Source organism: Thermobia domestica, chromosome 8, assembly GCF_964235325.1.
Source record: "Thermobia domestica chromosome 8, izTheDome1.hap1.1, whole genome shotgun sequence".
NCBI lineage: Eukaryota > Metazoa > Arthropoda > Insecta > Zygentoma > Lepismatidae > Thermobia > Thermobia domestica.
The window spans coordinates 113,928,194-113,946,786 of NC_137461.1; the positions used below are offsets into that span (position 1 = coordinate 113,928,194).

The following is an 18,593-nucleotide window of genomic DNA, read 5'->3' on the forward strand; positions in this document are numbered from 1 at the left end:
GTTTTGCAAGATGAATTTCGCCCGTAACCGTTCGCATATGCCCTCCACCGTGCATTTTGTTTCTTGACTGTCTTCCCGCCTGAAATGCTGCAACCCATCTCGCCACTGCCCGATACGGTAGAGCAGCTTCACCACAGGCTTCTACTAATCCTCTGTGAATCGTCCTAGCATTTTTCCCTCGTGCCACGCTGTTCTGCACGCGTGAACATTGCGTTAGGGCGGTATTTTACACAACAATCAGTTTAACAATGTCTACTCGTCACACACACCGTAATATGGGACCGCAGCAGCGTTGAACTGTCTCGTACACATCTACGGAACACATCACGTTGGTCATTTGCAGGGGTGTAGCCAGGGGGGGGGGCATCGGGGCCTGGCCCCCCCAAATGACCATCATAGTAAAATTACCTCGCTTCATTCATTTAAAAGTAACAAAGTTTATTGACAATTAATAATTTATGGTAAAATAGTATGGAGAAATATTGTTTTTCCATACCGATCGAAAAATAGTATAGTATCTCTTCCTTATACCGATCGAAAAATAGGATTTTTTTTTTTTTTTTTTTTTTTTGTGACAGCAGATTACACTATTTACTGCGATTTATATTTGACAGTTTGAAGACAAACATTTTAACAATGTACTACAAATACAGCCATAAAACAAAGGTACTAAAGTGATTTGTAAGTACAGTATATTTTTATATGCTTTTATTCAATTTTGATTTCATTCGCTCTCTCTTTTATTTCTACTCAGTGTAAGAAAATAATTATGTTTTTTTACTCTCGAATAATAAATAAATATTTTTGTCAGGAAACCGTAAAGACATTAAGTGAAATTTCAAAGAAAATCAATCTTGTGTAGATAGGTTCTATATACAAGGTCTTAAATTTAAATATAAAGGTAACCAAGAAAAATTTTGTTGCTTTTTCACCCACCACCTTCGAACATTGATATGTCACCTAACCTGGAAGATCAAAAATAGTCCCCATCAGCATCGACGACCTTCTGAAAACGTTCTGGAAGGCCATGGAATCCATCGCGGTAGAACTTGGTGGGCCGTGAAACGAAGAAAGTATCAGGTGCATTTTGAACTTTTACTAGGGATTTGAACTGACGTCCTCTAAGGTGATTGTCCAAAGAATGGAACAGGTGATGATCGGACGGTGCAATACCCGGGGAATATAGTGGTTGCAATGTTGTTTCCCATCCAAGGCGAAAAATGGTGTCCTGAGTCATCCTAGCCACGTGGGACTTAGCATTGTCCCGTAAACGAGGACCCATTTGCAATTCAGAAGTGATGGCTCCAGAGTTTTGAGGTTTTGTTGAGCACAGCTCAACTGCTGACACTTCACAGTTGCACTGATACTCTGACCAGCTGGTAGCAGTTCCCGATGCACGATGCACCAAACACACAGAAGGACCTTCTTCTGGTACAATGCTGGTTTTGGCTGTTTTGAAATCGGTTCATGGGATGCTAACCAATGATGACGGCACGGTGGAGCTTCGTATAGGACACACTTTTTACCACATGTCAACGCCCTGTCCGGAAATGGCTCCGAAACAGTAAATAAACACAGGCGACTGCCGCGTTGCCTTCTGGCCTGGAGTCAAAATATGAGAGACCCATCGACCCAACTTGTAGTGCTTCACAAGTTGATGGATGTGCTGCCGAATGGTTTCTCCACACACTGAATTGTAGTCCCAGTTCCTCTTTGTACATGTGTTGGTCTTCTGGCACGTGGTGTTTCCGGGTGTTTCGTCATCGTCCTTAAACTTGTTAAAAAATCGCTGCAATGTCCGCGTCGTCACGACACCCTCACCAAAGGTCTGACATATCTTCTGTCCCGCTACAGCGGCGTTTGACCTCCATTTGAACTCGTTCAGCATACACGCTCTTATGTCGCTCTGTGGATGTCCCATGTTCCATCTGTCTTACGCAAGTTCGCAGTGTGTCTGAATTGCCACAACCAGGTAGTATGTTGGATATACCCACACCAACAACTGACGTTCGCCTTATCTCCACTCGCATTCAACTCAAGGTGTGAGGTCCAATTGAACACAGACCTCCACGAAAAGGACAGAACTTTCTTGGTTACCTTTATAGTTATGCACAAAAGTATAGTGTTTGGTCCCGGGCAGTAGTTCTTGATTAAGCATAATAAAAACTATCTTGAATATAATTTATGGATAATAATAATAATAATAATAATAATAATAATAATACTAATAATAAGCTAAAATAGTGTTTTTAGTTTTCCAGAAGGAAACCAAAATTTTCCTTTCTTTCACGCCTAAAATACGACGCCCCCCCTACACAAACCTGCTGGCTACACCCCTGGTCATTTGTCTCCTGCTCACACGACACTCCAATTGTAGCAGTGTTGCCAATTCGAGTTAAATGACCCTCGTACAACAACCAAATAACAAACAACAATATAAAAAAATAAAGACATAGGCTGAAACGTGGGAACATCCATAACATAATTACGGACAAAATTAAATTCCATGACTTTCAAAATTACCAAAACATGTTATACAAAATGTATTCGATAAATGGAATGAAGGAACAGACTGAATAGAAGACAAAGAAAAGACTAAAGTACCGGGAGCATAATAATAATAATAATAATAATAATAATAATAATAATAATAATAATAATAATAATAATAATAATAATAATAATAACTCAACACGAAATGGAAACCATATATGTAACTCAAATGTAAAACAAAAAATATATCTGTATATGTATTTTCGTTTATAGGTAGAGTACCTTTTTATGAATTTTTGTAAATATACTACGGTAGTCCCAGAAGTATCCAACTACTTGGTTGCTGAAAACTACTATGGTCGAAAATACCGACCTTATAAAGTTTAACTTTGAAGTTTGAAAACGCTACGTTGTTTAGTATTTGTTTGGCAGCCATCAATAATGAACGCTCTGAGTAAATTTGTAAACAAGGAAAAATGAGTAAATTTGTAAACAAGGAAAAAAAAAAGATCCTCATTATGTCATACAGTACTTTCATTTGGAAAGTCTCAGTCCAGCCAATATCAAAGCAGAGCTAGATTCTATTTTGAGGGAGTATGCTCCTTCGTTTACAATAGTAGCTACATATTGGGTGGTAGAGTTTAAACGAGTCATACAAGCTGAAAAGACGAACACCGCAGCGGAAGAGGGAATGAAGTGACCGCGCCAAATATGAAGAAATTCCACAAATTGGTATTGGATGACCGTCGACTGAAAGAGCGTGAGCTAGCAGATATGATAAGCATTTAAAAAAATGCTGTACGTCGCATATTTAAAATGTGGATATGAGAAAGCTGAGGCGAGACGGGCCATGTTTACTCGTGAGGATGTTTCGATCGAGTGTTTTGCGATGTTTCGCAGCAATAAATCCAAGGTTGTGCATCGATTCATAACCATGGATGAAACATAGGTCCATCACTTCACCCTGAAACGAAGAAACAAGTCAAAACAATGAACTGGAAGGGGAGAATCAGATCCAAAGAAGGTGACGACAGTTCCATCTACTGGCAAAATCATGGCATTATCATTATTATTATGCCTATTATTTCCTTTTGGGTGTGCGTGGGTTGTTTCATTGATATCTTCAAACTGGAAAACCAATCAACGGCGAGTATTATGCAAGCTTATTGCAGGGTTTGAGTGATGAAATTACGAAAAAATGACCACATTTGGCGAAAAAGAAACTGTTGTATCATGAAGACAATGCACGAGTTCACACATCAGTTATCGCGATGACCAAAATCAATGAGTTACAAGTTCAAATTGTTTCCTCATGCACTCTCTTCTCCAGAGTTAGCTCCATCGGTTTAATCTCTTTCCAACTATGAAATAATCCTCTGTGTTTAAAATAAATAAATAAATAAATAAAAAAAAGTGGAGTCGGTTGATGGCTATTTTGAGGAGCTCGAAGATTCACACTATAAACAGGGCATCGAAGCTATTAAAAATATCTGGGAAAACTATATCGAGCTAAAAGAATACTATGTTGAAAATTTAATATAGTTTCTCCCAAACTTTTTGTGTTTTCTTTGTTTGGTCGGGTAGTTTTGGGACTAACCTCGTGCATATATACTGTAATATATGTATTTAAAAAAAGGTTAACTTGCCTTACAAAGAGGCCGAAAGGTCACAAAAGCTGAGAAAAAGGCATTGATGACCTTTTCACAATCGAAACAAACTGCTGAACTTATTTATATTTCAATCAAATTTCACTGTTCTAGTGCTTACCACTTCTGCGTACTACGAAAATGAAATTTAAACATGAATTTTCCCAAAGTCTATATAATTATATATTACATAAAAAATTAAAATATAAATAAGACTACGATAAAAGGGTAAAACATATCACACCAATAGAAAAAAAAAGTTTCAGGTTATTGTCATTTCTCATCATAAAGAAAACCGATACTGGTATTGAAGGATAACCAAACTGGAACACAACCCATTCTAATCATAAAATAGTTGTCAGATTTTTTGTTTCTTGTTCACATTACTTGTATTAGTATTCATATTAATAAACATCATCAGCGCGTCTGTATCCAAACATCATCAGCGCGTCTGTATCCAACAGAACTCTCCATTTTCCTTTAAATTATACATTCTAAAATTATATGGAACTGACAAGCCAAGTGAATAATTATGCATTCAATCTGGTGTGTATATTTGTCCATTAAATGCCTTAGTTACTGAATAGATCAGCTTTCGATATTTATAAGGAACTACTTTTAAATGTCAAAACATTTCCATTCGATACGATACGAAAGACATGAAATACGAATATGTATTATTATTGATTTAAAAAAAAAAAAAAAGGACTTCTACCCTTTGCCGCAATGTCAACATTCAATGTGGTCGAAAATACGAATATTTTATTCGAAAAGCAAAACAAAATTGTTATCGTCTTCCTGTTCAAATATAAAACCTCATTTTTGTTGTAGAGGGACCAATCATAAAGCTACGACATAATGAATCATTTTGATGAGACGAAAGCTTTTGCATTTCTATTGTAGCTTGAAAAATAGGAACCTCAGGGCACTAGTGGTTTTAATTCCTCTTATATTTGCGTAAGTTCAAAGGAAAACCAAGAAATTAAAACCGCTATCATAACAAAATTCTTCGGAGTAGTTCTTCCGACTGAACAGACTCTGCTGCCTCAACTTTCATCATTAGAGTTACAAAGAAAACCATAAAAAAAAAAAAAAAACTTTTTCGTTAAACCACTATTCATATTCAACCTGCTTAGGTCGCAAAGTCACGTATGCATAAATCAGTACTTTTAAAGCCTATTTACCAACAAAGCGCACTGTCAAGAAGACATCCAACAAGATGAAATTTTATGTACTATAATAACGACAAAAAAAGTTTAGACGGATCCTTCTTTTTTCCTCTCTCTTAATATGTAAAACCTTTGCTTCCTGCGGCCAAGCAGTGCATGCACTCTGGTGGAGGAGTTTCTTCTGAAAATGAGTATTTAAATGACGCTCGTCAAAGTTCCAGTACGCAGTAAGAAAATTCTCAGGGCAAATAAGGCTCCACTTTGATCTCTAACTGACAAAGAATTCTACGTAAACCTCATTATCTCGCCGCACAACTCGGGTAAATGATATTTTCGTCTCAAAGGCAAATTCTTGATGACTATCAAAGAAATTTTCAAGAGTCGAGGGGGTTTGGGGGGAAACAGGGACTGAAAAAGGAAGCAAGAAAACGACTAGTTCATTTTTCCTTTGCTTCTTTCTCTCTTCTATTTTATTTTATTTTTAAAAGAGAAAACTAAATAACCGAATCCTAGTAAAACAGATGAGAAAAAGAAGAAGAGAGAGAGAAGCTACACGATCAAGACAATTTTCTTTCCGTTTTCAAACTTGAACGATATTCCACACACACACACACACACACACACACACAAATAAAAACTTTTCCCTTGTTTTTTATTATTTTTTTATTTCTTCCTCTGTCTCTCTCTCTCTATCTGCGTTATAGTTTCTCGTTTTGTGACAAGTGAGCAGTATAGCCTAACAGAAAACTCATTTTGCCGCCATTTTCTTTGTCTTTCATTGCAGATATTTTCCTTTTCTGCTATTGGTTACGTCCTTGTGGGTCCAGAAAATGACACACACACACACACACACATTACCATATATATATACGCATAGTAGGTATATATACGAGACAGAGAGAGTAAGAACTTGCCCCATTCCACTACTGTCTAGTGTTTCTAATGTAATTTAGAGATGAACGATCCAAAATGCATGCAAGTTCAAAGCTACTCTCTGTATAGTATCACCGAGAAAGAGAGAGGGAGCACTTTGCAATAGAGCCTCATCAAAGCTTGGGAACAAGCCGCTACATTAATCCCTATGTCCAGAATACCGATTCTCCCCTTTTCGTCTCTTTTCGCAGCCCCACCCTCCATTTTGCAGTTTTTCTTCCCTCAGTTGTTTTTTTTTTTTTTTTTTTTTTTTTTTTTTTTTTTTTTTTTTTTTTTACTTTTCGTGCCACACAGAGCATGGGGAGGGGAAAACCCCTTTTAACTTACATCCGGGGCTTCATTGAAATTCTCCTCTTCAGCAAAATCCTCGGGGCGAGTACCACATCAAACAATCCAGGGTGATGTCTTCTTGGAGCTCAATATCCTGCTTTAACCAAACAAAAGTCCCCACTGAGAGGACAACCCGACCACAATGTGCTGTAACGCTGGCCGCTGACTAACAAACCACGCAGGTAAACACACACACAGGCTTAACCACAACTCGTCATAACCAACATTACTGCCAAAACGGGTGCATATGTGATCGAAAAATCTTTATGTAACATAGCTAACGAATTAATCCCTCCCCAAGAAAAAAAAATACAATAAACGTCGACTGACTCGTAACAGAACCAAAATTATGTTTATAAAATGGAGCTTTGAAGTAATAATGTTTTCATTTGCCGTAGTTCCAAACAGACAACAAATACATACACAAACAACACACATTCATATCCTAGCTTGTATAATGTCTCCTTCTGATAAGTATGAAAGATGGTGTATTTCAGAGGACATACATTAGAGAGGGTTTGGGGAATCTGTTTTTTTTTTTTTTTTTTTTTTTTTTTTTTTTTTTTTTTTTTTTTAAAGTTGAGAAGAATTCAAAATTGCCAAATCAAGTACAATGGGTAATTTGATATTAAAAAACTAATAATAATTTCGAAAATTCTCGACAAACCTGCTCATCATCTTTAACAGACAACTTCCAATGAAACTCTCACAATAACTTGGGTTTCTGATTCAGTCAGAAATAAATTCTAGCACAAAGTTATAACTTCTTGTGTATTCTGTGGACCAATTTCCACTATAGTCAATTTGAAATCTGTCACTGATTGTAGAAATTAATATACAAAATAATCGCCGGAATGGCATCGAATGAATCTAGAATATCGAATGTGTTTGAATTTTATCATAGGCACCAGCAAATATTTTTTTTTTCTAAATGTAATAGGTGAAACAAACGTTTTAACAAGTTAGTAATAATGTACTACTTCAATTTTATTTGGTAATTATACCATGGATAAATTAATGTAAATATTCTCATACGCCAGCAATCTGCAGCAAAATCATCATCAGTTACATACATTTCCATTTATTAATAATTTCGGAACGGAAAAGCCAGTTCATGAAAATTCTAGTAACTTACAGATTTAAAAAGAAAAATCCTCGCCCTCGTAATACTTGTGAATGTGTGACAAATTGTAACGAGCAGTCACGTGTACGTTACGTGAAGGAGTTTGGTTTGTACGGCATGATATTTTCTCTATTATTGAATCCAGAATTGGTAATAGACTGCTATCACTTCCGGTTTTAGTAGAGAAATTAGTGATGAAATATATATAGATTATTGGGACACCTAATTAATTAACCACTTCTCGCTATCTATTACCGTTTTTACTCTATAGCGATCAACGTTAAAATCGGAAGTGGTGATTTCTGCCACTTCCGGTTTAAATAGAAGGTTAAGAGAGAACATGATATTTATTCTTGGAAGACTAAAACACGATTCTCTCTATTAATACCGTTTTTGCTCTATGTAGAGCAACATTAAAACCGGAAATTGTAGTGGGTTTCCGGTTTTAGTATGGAGTTAAGGATGGAGATGAAATGTATTCCTGAGATACTTAATCGATTGCAGGAAACCCCTTTTCGCTATCTATTACAGATATTGTTATACAGTTAAAACGTTAAAACCGTTAGATAACCTGAAAACTTCCACTATTTTACCAATCGATTTTATAACACTAAATTATTTACTGATTGTCATGGAACTCTTATGTAATCAAGATTATGGTGTTTCAATTATACCTTTGATATTTCAGGACCTACACGGACCTTGGACTTATATCTGCGCTTCATAATATTCTAATTCACCTCATAAGAGGGTTCAAGAAGATGGTTGTTATCTATTTATTGAAAGAAGAGTTTTCAAGATGATGATCTTCAGCTACTGAAGGGACGACATCGGGAGACAAACTTCTAGTGGTGCTTTATTTTTGTGCAAGATCCCACATTACATGTACTCAATCCAGTTCAACCTTTTGTTTATACTTTTTGTTCTTGCTAATCCTGGTAAATCCATTGAGATGTATCTTTGTGATGAATATGTATGCTAGGATATGTATAAATAGTATAATTGCTCGGAAGATACTAAAGATGATTAAAGAACATCAAAAATCTTAAGAAAAATAGCAATGGCTCCCACTAGCTCATTAAGGATGCTCAAAAAATCATTTGTTTGACTGGTCGGAAGTCTCTTGGCCATATCAACTGAATACGGGTGATTTATTAATAAATAAATAACACATTGTCTTTCAGTATCTCTCTTTCCAAAGGAAGTATGTTCGAAACGGACCATGATAAACTAAAAGTTACAAATGAAAACCTTACACATTTGTAAATGTAAATTTTTAACAAACAAAAACAAAGAAACGTATTTACGTAATAAAAATGTAATAGAAACATAAAGATAACATAAAACGTCCACAGGCAAACGGATATTTTGCTTCCACATATTTTAAGCACAGATATTTCTATTATACGTATATATTAAAAGCGAAAAAATAACTATAACCTAAGTTTAAGCAATGATCTAAACAAAATATAAGCCAACTTTTCCCACCTTTGGTATGGAAGGACTGGGTTCGCTCTCTGGTTGGAGCTAATGTGGTTTAGATACCACGATGTAGACTCATTGTTCATCCAGCCATGGTGTTGAAAAACTGTTTAGTCTTCGAACAAACAAACGTAAGTTTTTTTTCTTCACTTTCATATCAATTTGCTGCTAGCAATAATAACCGTATTATTATTATTATTATTATTATTATTATTATTATTATTATTATTATTATTATTATTATTATTATTATTATTATTATTATTATTATTATTATGTGTCCTGCAGACATGTCCGAACAGCTGCTTGTGTGGCATCTCGGAGTGCGGCCTCTATATTAAGATGAGTACTGCATGATTGTTGAACACTATGTACAACATGTTCTGGATGTACACTAGGCTCCATGTTGGGATCACCACAATCATCTTCACAGTTTTCGTATACCAACTTTGGACTATATTTGTGAATTACTACCGGGTGTTGTTAAATGCGTTTCCACCGATTTAATATCTAACCTTCTGTTTCTCGCTAAAATCTTAAGTTATCTAAGCTTCAATCTTTGTAATATAAATTTACTATATATGAAATTCGAGAATATACCTTCACTGGTGCTGGGAATTCTGGTGGGTGTTGATGGGCTTTCTCTCTCAGCAAACCTCTTTTCCGGAGTAGCATCTTGAACAATATGATTTTGTGGTAAATCTGAGGAGAAAAAAAAAAAAAAGAAAAATTAATAATATATAATTTCATAGTATAAATTTAAAATACAGTAACAACCCTGACATAAGTAAACAGATACCTGAAAAATGATTCTGTGACCATTACTGGTACCAACGCACAGAAGGAAATATTCCTGATGCTGGAGTTGGTACTTGCTGGGGCTGTTTTAGCAGAACGTAAATCTTCAACACAATGTGAAGTATCAAGTACATCATTGCTGGATACTATTCATCACAAAGTATCTCAATCAGTTGCTGCTTGTTTGCGTGTCTGATCGGGTCACGGAAGAGTTTGGACTCCATTTTGTTTCTTCAAGCGAGTAGTCAACTTTGTCCGTATGGAAAACCTTTATCTATGAATTGTGTGGTGTCCAGCGACAGCATGTCTGATTCAATGAAGGATAGTATCCCTTCTACAATATTTTGCAGCATTAGTATGCCCATCGCAAAAAACAGGTCACCACGACCACCTTTCGAAATTGAATCATTACTCATACGCCGCTAAAATTCAAAGCACAATGATTTAATTGTAGTAAGCCATAATCTATCGACTGCCTCCACACTCACGTCGACCGATGCCCAAAAATTGATCAAATCTGCCTTCATCATAAAATGTAATATTCTCTCAAAACATATGTAACTGGTGTTGCATTGGATGCACACGTTGGTGATTTTACCTCCGCGTCATTTGTATTTTGTAAGCAGAGCGTTCTTTACAGCGTATCATCAGAACATTCTCACGATATAGAAATATGATGGTCTGTTTATGGTGCTCTTCACATCTGAACTTTTCACGCATGGCATTGATTCCGCTAGACCCACCTTGAGTTTACGTATGCATTTCTTTCCTTTTCGTGAACTGTACTGTAATCCTGCCATCAGATGCTAACGGTACACGCAACACAGCACTGACGGTATACTGACTTCTACCACATTCCCAATTTCCAAGTACGCGACCTCAGGTAAATTCCTTCAGTTTTCTACAGCCCAAGGTACGTCTGCGCGTCACTTGTGTTGCATGTGCATACAATCACCTATGTATGTCATACTCATCGGCTATTAGCATTTACTCGTTGTTTTCACTTAAGGGTGTCTATTTACTTATATTAAGATAATGTATATAAGAATCTATACATCCTATTAAGCATATACACATATTATTCTTTAACATTTTAGTTACACTTTTTTACTTTACTAAATTCAGTGTACAGGTAACAAAGGCTATTTTCGATAGATGTACGGTATCGGTTTTAATGTTTAAACCATTAGTATGCATCTAACGCAACTGACTAATATCGTTTGATTTATGGTTGATTTTACACCTTAAAATATAAATTTGTTTCTCAATGATGATGGATGCCACGCTCCTGAATAACTATAAATTCATTCTGTACCTTCCGTTAATCTATGTAGTTTGCTGCAATTACACTACCTTTATCATTATTACACGCACCGTTTCATGTCATTCACCTTTGAAATGCAATCAATGTTAATTAATTAAGAGTTATTTTCGTGACTTCTAGACAGATATGGTTAACAATAGTTTCACTGGATTCCGCGTTTTCAAATTAGTATAGAAAGTACAATTAGAAATTTATAATGGGATGGGAACTTCTACCATTAGTACCGGTATGTGCAGTGAGCATGAGGATAAACTATATAAAATATGGGTTAAAGACAACAGCAATGATATTAGCAAGGGTGATATTATTCAGTATTCTGAATTTGGGAGCTCCTGGGACTAATAATTATTTTTAAAGTTTGGAGCTGGTTTCTTGATCTTCAGCTTCCTCTTTTAAGTTCTAATATTTTCCTCTATTTTTAAAAAACATCGATCAGTTGTTTTCTACCTCTTCCTACTCCTTGCTTTCCTTCCATCTTTCCTTCTATAGCAGCATAAAGAAGACAATTTCTTCGCAAAATGTGTCTAATCTATTTGCACTTCCTATCAAGGATCATTTCTCTCCTATCCATTTTAAAATATCTTCGTTTTTATTATCTCTGTTCATTTTATCTCCTTCTTCTTCCTCCTCCTCCACTCTTTAAATATTTCTTCTCTAACTCCCGCAATGTCCAAGTTTCTGAACTATACAGTCCAATACTCCGAACATAGGACCTGAAAGAATGCTGCATTGTATACCAAATTCTTATATTGGTAATATGGTTACAAGGGCCTTAGTGTTGTGTTTACTGACTGACTATTCCGTACCACATATCATTGCCTTTTAAAATAGAAAAGTACTCACTTTTGTTCACACAAGCTTCACATCAGCCTAAATTGTGTGATATCAAAAATGTAATCATCTGTTGCTTTCATTTACTTTTTTTCAAACTTCACAAATGTCTTTATTTAGTTTATATTATTATTATTGTAGTTGCAACCCATTGGATTACTGACAGCCCTCTAAGAAGTTGCTTGGTAATGACACCAATCGACCTGATTTAACCTTACACAAGAAGTCATACCTCGTGGTGCTCAGTCCAGTTTCGTTTACGTCTTTGAACCATATCACAGTATTGTAAAACCGCGAATATTGTGAAAGAACCATTAGAAATAATCAGAGGTGTTTAAGAGTGTGTAGGAGAAAAAATGGCAAAAATTTGCAGGAAGGGTCAGCGAAAATCCAATGACGATAAGTTAAGTAAGACATTGGCAATACTTAAGAGAAAAGAAACTGCTCCAGGTATTAGCTTAAGAAAACATTGTCTTATTGCGAATGTGATAGAAGATAAGAGAGTGAGGGGAAACAAAGAGATTAAGGAAGGACTGCAAACACTTAGCATTGTTAAGAATGGAAAGTTAAACACACGGATTGAGCAGGTCTGAGTATACAGAATACAGAATCGTCTACAGAAACAACCGAAACACAAAGTATTTCTGACTTGTATGGAACGAACTAAAAGTGTGAATATCTTCTTTTTCTTTTCAATTACGGTGGTTAATACACAGGATACCAGAATCTGTGCAATTCGTTAGTCGAAATGTACTTGTTTTTCTGATTCTGATCTGATCTGATGAAAAACCCAGCAACTTGATTCTCAATAAACGAAGGCTTTTAATCCTAATTCTGCTTTCTTGACAAGTTCTCATCAGCCTCACAAATTTGAGAGTTTGCTAAATTTGACGTTACTAATATGTTCCTTAATTCTGGTGGAGATATTTACCTTTTAGTCATTCGAATGTATAACCCTTGACACTGAGCTGAGTTTAATCTTTGATCGTCATTTAAAACTTATCTATAACCTAAAGTATTGTTTACTCAGAGCTCTTGATTTTTTTACACTGAAATTGGGATATCGATCATGTTCCTTTATATTTATATCGTAGTCTAATTGGATTCAAGTTAATATAGTAGTGCTGCTTCTTCGTTTTATCACTCGTCTCTGTTGAAACAACTGGACACTACATCATCTGGAAATCCTGTTATCTACCGATGCATATTGCACTAGTTTTATTGTTAACCTGTACATATTACAGAAACCAGCTAACCAGACTTGACCTACCGTTAGTTACGCCATTCATGTACCCTCTGACCAATCCTGCAGTTATTTTCCTTCGTAGTGGCCGCTATTACGAACGAAATGATTCACTTCTCGAGCTACCTACTATAACAGTCTGTCAACTACCTAAGTAGTTTGCCTGGCTTCATCTTTATTTGGAGCATGTTTGTGCTATTGTCCTGGCAGCTAATTCCACCACGACTCAATATTTGGTTGTTTTCCCACGCCGAACAGTTCACAACGCTCAGAATATCAAGTTTTTTTTTTTTTTTTTTTTTTTTATCATTACCTTGATTTTAATGTGTTCTATAAAGAGGGTTCCAAAAATAAAAGTTCTATTGGGTGTATTTTCGTAACTAACGAGGACAGTTTCGAATTCAGTCTGCATCACTTGTGCATAGTGTCTACTGCTGTATTAACAGCAGTAAAGCTTGCTCACCTTAATCATGCACTGGTATTTGAGCCGAGGCTCTTTTGCACACTGACTCGTGGTGTGTTTTAACCCTGCAGAATGTCTTTAACAATCACGCCTTGGTTACATACATTTTGGTGAGATGTCATCGTGTATCAACAAGGCTGTGTGGTTATTGTGTGCTGAATGTTCGATTATGTCTGCTTTCAGGAATTGACTGTGCTCATACTACAGCCGAACAAGATGCTTTGGCAGGTTTTTGCTTTGGAGTATTCGTTACCAAGCTCGTGCTGATATTGCATCTAAGAGAAACGTTCACACTGGTAAGGAGATTGGAACTTGGTAAACATAGTGGTCTTGATGAGCCTGCATATTAGACACTTATTTCTCCTATTCCTATTTACTCTGAAGAATAAGTCTTCTATATTCCCAGTAGTCTATAATCCATTCAAGTATTCACCGCCACACGCTCGTAGAATATCCCAAACTTCCAATGAAGTTTTGAGAACTTTTTTTACTTTCCAATGAATTGGTTCGTGTTTTGGGGGATAACGCTACTCGAAGTTCTCAACTGCTCGATTTGTCATGTTGTTCTAATGCTTTCACTTCTTGAAGTTTATTTAGTTTTATTTATTTATTTATTAGTTTAGTCAATGCTGTTTCATTCTATCTAAATTGTATTTAGTTTTATCTTTTCCTAATTAATTTCGGACTAAACTTTAGATCCCTGAGTTTATTTTGATTTTAGCCTTATTTTGTCTCTTACTTTCATCTCAGCTTTATAAAACAAACAAACGTACGCTTACGTTTTAATTCTACCGTAACATTTTACATTGGGTAGGCCTATGTCTCTAAATATTACGTACTCTGGCGTCATCGTAACGGTGAAATATAGCCTCATCGCTTGCGTCTCCATGAAACTTCCACGGATCGATGATGAGTTAAAAAAAAAAAAAAAGTTTTGTAAGATCCTGTTTAATATTCCTTGGAAGTTATAGAGCTGAAAGAAAAACTCTTTTCAAGCTGTTCGTGTTAGAAGTAGAGATGCAATGGTTCGAAGAAAGAAGAAGAAGAAGAAAAGACGTCCTGTATTTACAGCGGAGAACTATGGTAACTTATTGTACTTCATTAAGTATCATAATGAATTCGAAAGCAAATATAATTGCGGGAAGTTTACTTGGACAAATTCTTAATAACAAATAAAATAAGGCTGTTGTAAGAAACACTGGAATGTTATTAAGATATCCATCTGATATACCGCTTCGAGAAGCATTTTTATTACATGTAAATATAGGACTACTAAATAATTATTTACAGTATAATATTTCTTATTATATTAATAAACACAAACGTTCAAATTTCTGACTAAACTCCTTATGCTTATACACATCTTGTTGATTCATTACGCCTGCATTTCATCCGACTTTTTCTCTTCTAACATTAACGTTTCAAACATAATTACACTTTCATTTTTCTCTTCTCGTACATTTAGCTACTGGTCTTGCCACGTGCATTTTCCATGGAAGGAAAGAGGAAATTTTATACGTTAAGTTTTTTTTTTTTTTTAAATAACTAACTAAAAAAAAAAAGAAAATTACGTTTAATACTATGAAGCCTTCAACGACGATTTTCTCCCACTCTTTTTTTTAAAAGAAAAAAAAGTTAGAGATGCGAATCCTAAGCCTGCATGGACATTAATTGTTCCAATTACGACCATACACACGCAACTTTGAGTTTTAAAATTATGGCCTGTCGAGTCGAGACATGCTAGCTGGAAAAGCAAGGCTTTTTACCATGCAAAAACCACTCAACATAAATCAACGCAAAGTGGCTTTCTCTTTGAAAGCTTCCCAGTAGCACACACACACACACATATATACATACATAGTATCGTATAGAAAAACGGTACCCTCTTGGTTAAAAGTAACAGAACAGCAATTACCAGGATGGTTCAGCTCGCGAATCTGTTCACTCTACAATTTCATCTCCTACGAACAATCCGTAAATCTGTTCCATCTTTTTCAATGACTCTTGTGTCTACCTTCAGCAGCTTTTAGTATTTTTTAAAAGGTATTTTAAAAATCAGGGTATTGAATTCATCTACTGGTTTGCAACAAATTGCATTCATGTTCCATAAGCTAAGCAACATTTTTTCGAAAAATACGGCGCGTTTAATATATAAAATACTGAAATATACACGTATGTATATACTTTACTATTTGGTATAAAGATCATTCGTATATACAAGCAAAATATACAGTTCTATTTTGCAGGTCAATTTTTTCTTCTTTTTAAATTTTACATTTAAAGGCCGTATATTTAGGAGAGAAGCAAAGAAAAAAAGAAAAAATAAGGTAGAATTAAACCGATTTTGATTACAATTAATACAAGAAAACATATTTTTACTAAAATGTATTTATTAGTATATTGAACTTAGTTCCACATAGCTTCATTGCAATTTTAAAACAAAACATAAAACAGGATGAATATAAAGATGATTCTATTCTTTTAAGAAAAACTATTTTTATACATTTCTTAAATATTTTCATACTTATAAAATAACTTAAATTTAGAAAAAATAATACTCTTAACTCTGCAAAAGAATTTTAAGGAAGAGAATAGGTCAATCTCATCAACTGAACTTTTTCCTTTTTGAAAGGACAGTCACTGGTGCTTTTAATTCTGACTGTAATCCAGTTGCTTTATCCTTTTCTGAACATTCTGGCTCCTGACTCCTATAAACTGTAGAACTCAGAGTACTTTATATTATTTGACGTATACATGAATTACCGTTTACACAGTTCTTGTATATGTTCTTGTAATTTCTCTCTTCTTCTTTTTTCTGATAGTTTCGGCCATTTTCGAAGAAAATAAAAGGCTACATATCCATTCAGATGTATAAGTACGAACATGACATTATCACCAGATTAGTAACAGTGGTTTCTTGTTTGAAGCTATTTTCTCTGTAGCTGTAACTCCAAATATGAGCAACAGTATACGATACAAGCATCTGCTAATCTATAATGGCTGAGAAGGTCTCATCCGAAGAAGCTAACCCAAGTGAGGTCTCACACTGGGATGCTACCAAATATAGTAAATTCTCACTACTTTTATATATATACAGTATAACCTCGTTAACACGAACTCGCTTAAGCAGAACACTCGGTTAGGACGAACGAAATTTCGGTCCCGGCATCGCTGTACGTTATCTTATAGGAAGTTTTATCGGTTAACACGAATTTCGGTTAGCACGAATTACGAACTAATTTTTAGTCCCTTGAGTCAGTAAAGGTTTTGATTTAACACGAACTTTGAATCCTTTTTTTTTTTTTTCAGATCATTTTTCTTATTTCAGATTTCACTCCAGATCAGTTTTGTCCTACAGTATTTATACAGACGAAAATTGCCTTGTAAATAAGAGAAAAACCAGAAACAGGTATCTTTCCTCTCTTATGAGGTGTTGATTCTGTCCTCCGTCAAGAGGTTAACATGCAGGTGCTCGGCAGACGAGCTGCCGACAGCTCGAGACAAAACATCTCTCCCTTGTAACTCCAAATTGGTGACAGCAGTCATAAATACCTTTCCGTTACTATAGCACGGCCAACAAGAGATGGTCTCTGACGTTTCTTACCACATGCGGTGGGACATTGCAGCCCCTACTTTGATACCAGTGTTACCAACCACGATCACTCTGTCTTATACCATTAATTAAATTGCCACTACAGTTACACCGAAAAAAAACCTTGACACGCGAGTAGTGGCAATGCCACTGCGAGCTGTCAGAGACGTTCTCTTACTGGACGCACTATAGCGGTACTCACCCTGCTAGCGGAGTTATCAATTTTATAACTTGACCTGGATTTTCTGCGTGGAAACTTTTTCTTAATCTTCGAAGATAGGATAATAAACTTACTGTAGTGTTTTCACTTTTCAGAGGATGGTACCGAGACCGAAACTAGTCTCGATCTCGATCTTAACTCGAATTTGAGACCGAGGAGTGCTTTTCGAAATCAAGACGAGACCGAAACTCTGTCTCGTCTCGATACAATTCTGTGGATGGTATCAAGACAGAGAATAGTCTTGGTCTCGTCTCGAATTTTGAACCGAGACGAGACCGAGACTACTCAGTCTCGTCTCGATACCATCTCTAGTGTTTTCTATGACATACATAATATACTGTAGTGGTATGCATAGTCTGTATACTGTAGTGCGTATGTATGGAGAAAATGTATTCGAATAATAAAATTTGGGTCCCCGGTTAACACGAATTCTTTTAACACGAACTCCTGATTTTTCAGTCCCTTGGAATTCGTGTTAATGAGGGTTTACTGTAGTTATTTTCTAAACATTCAGTGTTATAAATAGAAATATATATTTACATTCTATCCTCTTAGGTTCCTCCTGCATACGCCGCTGAGAACGAGTATGTATGCAACAGAATGGGAAACATACGCATACCGCATTTTCTATCCTTACTTCCCTGATTGAGAAGTTTCTAGGTCAATGGACTGGCCATGGTATTCCAACATTACTTCTCCCGTTACAAGGGCCACGAAGAAGTCTTGATTCTATTCTCACCACATCGGATGTGGAAAATTATCAATAGATAAGCATCCGCGCGTTGATTCGCCAAAAACGAAATAGCGTATAATGTTGGAAGTGGCAAAGGTTTGTATGAGGAACTTGATGATAGAGTCGACAGCCAATTTTTGATTCCCCACTTTCATAGATTTTCTTGAAAGCTTCGAAAGCAAGGCAACTCTTTAAGCACATGGGACACGAAAT

At 35.7% G+C, this 18,593-nt stretch overlaps 1 protein-coding gene across 4 annotated transcripts in view; it reads right to left on the minus strand.

Moving 5' to 3' along the window:
- LOC145693155 (Fanconi anemia group J protein homolog) overlaps nt 1-18,593 on the minus strand; it is a 532,733-nt gene that overhangs the window by 117,231 nt on the left and 396,909 nt on the right. For all 4 annotated transcript variants that reach the window (XR_014132714.1, XM_081768898.1, XM_081768900.1 and 1 more), the window contains exon 5: nt 9,777-9,878. Coding sequence is in view for 3 of the 4 variants with exons in the window: in XM_081768898.1 (XP_081625024.1) it covers nt 9,777-9,878 (102 nt within the window). In the remaining variant the exon portion in view is untranslated. The remainder of the gene's footprint in view (nt 1-9,776; nt 9,879-18,593) is intronic.